The sequence below is a fragment of the Montipora capricornis genome, chromosome 10 (genome assembly GCF_036669925.1).
Source record: "Montipora capricornis isolate CH-2021 chromosome 10, ASM3666992v2, whole genome shotgun sequence".
Taxonomy (NCBI): Eukaryota; Metazoa; Cnidaria; class Anthozoa; order Scleractinia; family Acroporidae; genus Montipora; species Montipora capricornis.
The window spans coordinates 38,962,585-38,970,084 of record NC_090892.1 but is presented as its reverse complement, the minus strand read 5'-3'; the positions used below and the strand labels follow the sequence as shown (position 1 = coordinate 38,970,084).

Genomic DNA, 7,500 nt, shown 5'->3' with positions numbered 1-7,500 from the left:
AACGGACACCTCTGTAAGACGGACACCTCTATAAGACGGACACCTGGTGCTGCTCCCGGCCGTTTCTTAGTCATTTTACTATAACCAAACTCTCTATAAAACGGACACTTTTGAAAACGTCAACGTCAACTTGAGGTCCTGAACGTGACCGCAAATTACGATTTAGGAAAGAAAAATTCTTGTACGTGACTCTTTTTAACACCAGACGTTTAATTGACAGCTCTTATCTTGTCGCCGGAATACACACAGTACAATTAAAATTAAATCAGCCATTGTCCCATTCAAAAAATAACTTGGGAGGTGACAACCGAATTGTATTGTAATCTAAAACAGGTAGGTTTCGTTCAAATAATAACTTAAAACAAACTTTAAACAGAGGCGTATTCACTGTGCACAGGTTCAGCATTATTATCTCAAAATTCCAGGGGTCATGTTACGTCGACTCTCTGTAAGCCGGACACCTCTCTAGGACGGACAGCTGAGGCCGGTCCCGATGGTGTCCGTCTTAGAGAGTTGACTGTACAAACAAATGAAACGCATTTTCCGACTGGGATTGCCATACTGGCAACCAAGTAATAACAGGGAGCTCCGCTTTTAGGCTGGGCTATATCTATATATTTTGATTTTGATCAAATTCCAATGATCTACCACTTCTGTCACGATCATATGGCGATGGCAAAAACCTGAGCCGTGAAAGTTCATACACAACGCCATGACACGCTTGAATGTTGTTTGACAGAAACAACAAAAGTGACATTCGTCAATGCTTATTTATTGGTACGCAAACTAAAAGATAGGGTCTTCCGAATAACGAGACACTCAGTCTCTCTTATTTTGTCAGTACAAATTTGTTATTCTACTTCCAGCATCAAAACAAGTCCACAATTTAGCCGTACGTCACGCAACAATAAACGGATGGTCAATTTTATGTCTGATAGGGGACTGAAATAGTTTTACATGTAGGACATAAGCGATTTTCTGTAAGTTTCTCCACCCTTTCCTCCCTTACACGTTTATTACTTAGCCTATTTCAGTGAGGATATCAAGTACTGTCTCCAGCCATGGGGATGGGGCGTGGAAGGAGAGATTTCTAGTTTTCAATTTATAAGGGGAATTATTAGAGTTCTTGTAGCTTGTTTTGTTTCTGTTTATAACTGATTTCAGTGTTTTCTTAATTATAAATAATGCGTCAAAGTATCAGAATAGAGCAATGTAAGCCCGATAGCAATAAGCCGAGAAATAAGCCTGTGACGAGTGAGTCAAATGCGGAGAAACTTTCAGAAAATCACTTATGTCCCCGGGGGGGGGGGGGGGGGGAACTCAATATATCCCTGGGTGGGGAGGTGCGGCGCGGCCCCTCAATACCCTGACCCTGTTTAGGACAAATATCGCTGATTTTCCTACTCTGTTCAAGACAGAATTCCGATTTTTTTTTAACCAGTTTAAGACAAAAATTGATAAATCAATACCCTGAGAAGACAACCCCCCCCCCCCCCCCCCCCCCCGTGCTTATGTCGTACATGTTAAACTATTTCAGTCCCTTATCAGGCATAACAATAAGATTGACCATCTGCAGCATCCGTTTATTGCTTGCGTGACGTACGGGGTTTAATCAAAGGATTTTAACAACGCTGTGTACAACTCTAAAAGTACGATCTATCTGGTGTCTATCTAAATCCACTTGTGATGAACCAATCGCGACTTACTGAACAAGAAGTCCCTTTTGCGATACGAAATTTTAGCGCCAAAGCGATTTAGTCTCATCTGAAAGGTCACCGTAAAATTCTAATTTTCGTCGCTTTTCCAAAGGCTGTTAAGAGCTCTGTTGTTAAGCATTTCCTCTAGCCAATGTTGTGGCTGAGGGTAAACCCAAACGCGATAAATCCTTCTTACACTGAGAGGTCAAAACAGCATTGTAACAACGCTGTCAAGTGCTAGTGGGACCTCAGCCATTGTGGTCTTGTTTTGATACTGGAAGTAGAATAACAAATGTGTACTGACAAAATAATTCGAGTATCACATTTTTAGTGGTTACTACCAGAGGGGTTAAAAGACTGACTTTCTCGTTATTCGAAAGACCCTGTCTTTAGTTTCCGTGCCAATAAGTAAGCATCGACAAATGTCACTGTTTTTGTTATGTCACACAACATTCAAGCGTGTCATGGTGTTGTGTACGAAAACAACATCCAGCGCCCAAATCGACGACTAGCGGTAGGTTTTCCCGGGTTTCTTTCCAGTATTTTCCACTGTTTACCAGAGAGCCTAGTCTTAGTTTTCGTACAACGAACTTGGCCCGTAAGGGGTTCCACGGACATGGGGTAACCGTGTGGCCACAAATTATAAGCGATCAATCGCCCGGAACGACAAGACGAGTCAATAAATACTTCGGTCAAGTGTCCAGTTGTAGCCAATCTAGGCTACCCACGTAAAGGATTTGCATCAAGGGAAAAATCCCTGCGAGGTAACAACGTGCGAAGAAAGATAAATGCGTCTTGTGCTGTCACGACTTGCTTATCATGAACCAGGACATTAGTTTTGACATTCAGCATATCTCAATCACTGATAATCAAAGCTCCATCGATGTAACGGCGCAGTTACACAGGTTAGAGCTCGATCGTCGGCTACCAAAAGGAAGTGAGGCATGTGAAGAATTGTTCCAAAGCCCAGTTTTCCAGCCATTGCCGGAAGATCAGGAGGAACGAATCCAGAGTCAATTTGTTTTTCATGGCCAGTGTTTAGTTCTTGGTGATTCACGGGTTGGAAAAACCAGCTTGGTGAGGTCGCTGACTGGGGAGCCATTTGATCCAAGACAAGTGAAAACGCAGGGGATAGAGGAGAGACTTGTGGACACGGAATGGAAAATCCTGGATGTTAAGAAAGATCTTGCGTTCGGGAATTTCAGCTCATTTTTCAAGGTTGTTTTAAGTTAGTTAATGTTGTTTAGCAAAGCTGGAAGCGTTACGTTCCTAGTGGTATCACCTGTGGAAAATTTGAAATTATTAGTAATCTTATTGGGATGTTGTGTTGCAAACGTAACACCCTCACATTTACGTCATTTGGTGGACAGCGAAGGCGATGGACTTAAAACATTTATCTTTTACATTGTATTAACATTAATATTATACACATTCTTGCCACTTATCTTGTACCCCAGGATCGCCCATCTATTGAGACCATCACCACCCACGATATTTATTCAATGGATTACAGTGCCTGCCCGGGCTGTCGTCCGAAAACCTTGCTCAATGACGATAGGTGTCTTTCTTTCAGTTATGATGAAATGCTTCCTGGGTGGAATATTCAAAATTCGAAGTCTACGATTCTGTGGGTGTGAGATGATTATTTATGTCGGCAGTGCACTATCCATGGGTACGGTTGGAGTACTTTTGCTTTTTGCAGTCCTTTTGTTAAAACAGATTAAAGCAATTGAAAGAAAATTGTGTCATCCATGTCAACACAAGTTCATTGCTACAAAGATTACACCCATGGAAGTGATCTCACTTTGGGAATTTCTTTTCACTATTTTTACTGGCTATGTGATTTGCCTAATCCCCTTGTCACTTATTGAATTTACCTTTGAATTCATCTGTGATTTTACTGTGTTTTTGGCGCATGTCTGGCATTTGCTTCTGGCAATTTTTTTAGCACGGCAACTGTATAAATTTTTCGAGCTCAGGGACTTTGTGGACACACTCATTGTGCTTGTTTGTGGCTCTCTTCTCTTGATGAGGCTACCACCAATCCTCTATTTTTTCATGCTGTATGTAACATTTTTCTGTTATACTCTTTACACTGAATGTTTAGACATGTACATGTACTTAAAATCCTTGGTGGGATCTAGTGCCAGTGACAATGAGAAGCAAGATTACAACATGTTTTCTGCAGTTTTGGTAGATAAAGCTGTCCTGGACGTGAGAAAATTAAAGAGTGAACTGAACAGAAAGTTCAGTTTCCTGAAAATGAAGGTTCTTGATTTTGCTGGAGATAGGGAATATTATTCATATCATCATCTCTTTCTCAGGCATCATGCATTATATATCATTGTATTTAACTTGGCAGAATGGACAGAGAAAGATTTTAGGGGCATATCCAGACACATTCAAAGACTTCAGTTCTGGATGGAATCTGTTTGCAGCCATGTACCACGCAGCACACCAATATTGCTAGTTGGTACACACAGAGGAAACATGGATAGTGACTGCCTGAAAGTATTGGATGATCATCTAAGACGATTCCTTTGGAAGACATACTGTGATGAGCTGGTCACAAATGATGCTGAAATGCTGCTTTTCTTTCCTGTTGAGAATTCTTTGGGAAACATGGACAATGGAATTGAAGCACTTCAAAGGAAAGTCGTATCTGTTGCTGAAAAAAACAAGAAAACCATTGGAAGGGAAATCCCTCTGTCATGGATTCAGATCCAAGATGCAATTATCAGCCTTAAAGAAAATCCAAATGCCAGGTTTTGTATCACACTTGCTGAGTTCCAAAGGACAATTGACAATGTTGATTGCAATACATATATTTGGTCCAAGGAAACTTTGGAGTATTTCCACGAGAAAGGGCTGATTATTTATGTTGACAAGAAGGAGGACATAGATCTGTCAAACTGGATTCTTCTTAACCCTAAAATACTGGTTGATATAGTCATCCAACTCATCACCCCATCAACAGAAAGCACCCTATACAGGGGCTTAAGGCATGACTGGGGCCTTCTGCAGAGAAAAGGAATCTTGACCAAAGCACTTTTACAGAGCATCATTTGCAAAGTGAAGGAAGATGAAGAAGCTATCACAGCATTCCTCGAGCAATATGATCTCATTTGTCCCTTAGAATACAAGGCAACGGAAATGAAAAGGCGGCATCATTGTGATGTGCAGGCGACACACTTTGTTCCCTCCCTGCTTCCATTGTCTGCAGATGGGGATAAACCAGTATGGCACGACCATTACAGAGATAAGAGGTTCTACATGTTATTCAACAAGTTCCTGCCTGAGGCCTTGTTTCATCGTCTGCTATCTCGTGCACAAAAGAACAGTAACCTTGAGTTTCCAAATGGCCAAACTGTTCTTTACAGAGATGCTGGCAAGTTTTGGATGAACCCTTACCTGAGTTACAAGCTAACATTGATGGAGGAAGAGAAAATGATTGAGATAGCATACAATAGCAGGTATATGAAAAGGTGTAGCCTTTTATCCCTCTTTTTTACAAAAGGGAAAGTTCCGAATAGTCAGTGAATAAGTTTATTTGCAAAGGAAAAGCTCAAGTGTCCACATTCCTTGCAAGCATATTTTAGACAACATAACCGAGTGGTTAAGAGTGCCTGCCTGTAAAAATCAGACAAATTCTTAATTTCGCGGCAAGGTTCTAAAATTCGATTTGGCGCATATTTTGATGGTAGACATTCTAGGGCATGATGAAAACTACTGGGTAGTTTTTTTGCATAAATATTCATTTATTTCAAAGAAATATGCAAATTACCAAATTCCTTTAAAGTCGCCATTTCACGCACCATTTTATTAAACCAGTTTGAGAGCCTCGCATGCAAAAACAAATTATTCTTCCGTCTTTAAAACAATCAAATATTTTTGTGTAATGTTTAAATGTGTGCTGGGTCGATTTTAGGGAATGTTGCGTTGTCTTTTTGGGTGCAAAATAATTAAATTTCGAAGACATGTATTTCATTCACTTGAAAATACCTCGTGAATATAATAAATTTTCACCATGTGCGAAACCTTGAAATGGATTAAGCTTCTGGTGGTTGAATTGCAGAAGAATGGTCTACAGATTCCTGTAAAAATTTATCTGGGCAAATGATTGTGAGCGACGCGAGAGCTTTTCAAATTACGTTAAAAATGCAAATATTTGCCCCTCCGCCGTCAAATTTCAATTTACGGGTTACACATATATTTTAGCATGCACCACATGCCTTGACCTATACTAAGTTGAAATAGACACAGAGATACTAATTTTGAAATGTTCTAACCTTATTTGCTTTAACAGGCAGGTCCAAAAGCCGATTTAACGTGTTTCGCTCACCATTTGTCGCATTTAAAGCAGTATAGTTTCCTTCTTTTTACACAATGTCCGATCTACATCACTAATTTTGGCAAGATTTCCGCACAGGTCCCTACTTCATTATGCATACACTCCTTTGTTTCAAGAAAACAATAGCGATAACAATAGACGTCCTTTGGGACTGTGGCGCTTTGTTCTTTCTTTTAAGACGTTTTTTTTCTAAGTCTATATGGACTTAAAAAAAGTCGGTCGAACTTCTGTCTGAAATACGGAAAATCGAACAGTTTTTCCTGCAATTTCGGCACTTTTCCTGCAATTTTACCCATTTTTCAGTTTTAGAATAAGCGCAAGAAGTGGAGTTTCAAGCAATCGCTGTAATAGGGTTCATATTCGCAAACATGACAAACAAATCAAATAAAAGTACTGTCATAAGAAATTTAATGGCTACCTGCTCTTTTTATCGTGAAATTGTTCTTCCTGTCTGCTTAAAAATTCACCGAGACACTGCAAAGTGCATGTTTTCTTCCTTTCCTGTATTCAGAATCACGAACGGTGCATTTAGTGGGATTTTGCGATTTATCGCTCTTTGTAGAGATCGGCAATATGTTCACTGATACTTCCAAGTAAATAACTCTGGTAGAGATCCATGGATGTTCCCGTACGAGGCATACTTCGTTTCACTCCCCATCATGTCTTTTCAATGCCCTGCTGTGGGCTCGTTTGTGCTGTTTTTATGCCATGAAAAAATGTTTACTAGCTTCTTGGACTTGGCAATCACTTTAGAATTTTTAGAAGTCAGAACAGAAAAAAACATCTGCTGCTTCAAGCAACAATTAAGGACAATTTCATTGGCTATGTTGAATCTCAAGATTCCTGTTTTTTTCAAGTCATCTTGGCTGCACATGTTGTAATAATAACAATTATTATTATTATTAATGAAAAGTTAAATGTTCACATCCATTGATCATTGTTCATTGTAAACATTGCTTTCATTCTTTTTTCCAGCCGCAAGAACAAAATGAAACCATCTGATGTGTTATGTCAAGTGTTTTCCATGGTGGATGGAATCTGCAGGAGGGATTTTCCCTTTATCAAATTTCATTGTGGCCCAGCCTGTCCTTCACAAACCTGTCCAGGCTATCAGGATGACTTCTTTACTTCACTACCAGCAGATCCATCTGATGCGGACTCCCGAATGCGACGTTGCCATGTGTACAATGTTTTGCCTGGACGACAAAGAGGCAGAACTCCTTTTTTGTATTGTGAAAAACATAGTTTTGAAGATGAGTTGGAAGAGTGGATTCCTTAAGGAAGAGTTTGGTAACTGATATTATTGTCTATCTTCTACCCTTAAAACTCTCTAAGTGTGCAAGGGGAAGGAAGAACAGCAAAAAGCAAGATGAACAGCTTCAGTTGAATTCATGAATCACCCAACTGTATTCATGTACAGTACCTGTGCAAAAGTAAGTTGACAGTCTCTTT

The 7,500-nt window shown here is 39.9% G+C and overlaps 2 protein-coding genes across 4 annotated transcripts in view; one reads left to right on the top strand and one right to left on the bottom strand.

Moving 5' to 3' along the window:
- The window catches only part of LOC138021839 (uncharacterized), a 380,926-nt gene that overhangs the window by 166,106 nt on the left and 207,320 nt on the right, over positions 1–7,500 (bottom strand). The gene's annotated exons all lie outside the window — the stretch shown is intronic.
- Positions 2,341–7,500, top strand: part of LOC138021834 (uncharacterized) — a 13,565-nt gene continuing 8,405 nt past the window's right edge. The window contains exons 1-3 of one of the 3 annotated variants that reach the window (XM_068868854.1): positions 2,341–2,915; positions 4,060–5,170; positions 7,024–7,486. In XM_068868854.1, coding sequence (XP_068724955.1) covers positions 4,119–5,170; positions 7,024–7,327 — 1,356 coding nt within the window. In that variant the 5' untranslated portion in view covers positions 2,341–2,915; positions 4,060–4,118 and the 3' untranslated portion in view covers positions 7,328–7,486. Of the gene's footprint in view, positions 5,171–7,023 lie in introns of all 3 variants that reach the window. The other 2 variants (XM_068868853.1, XM_068868852.1) reach the window with 2 other exon arrangements.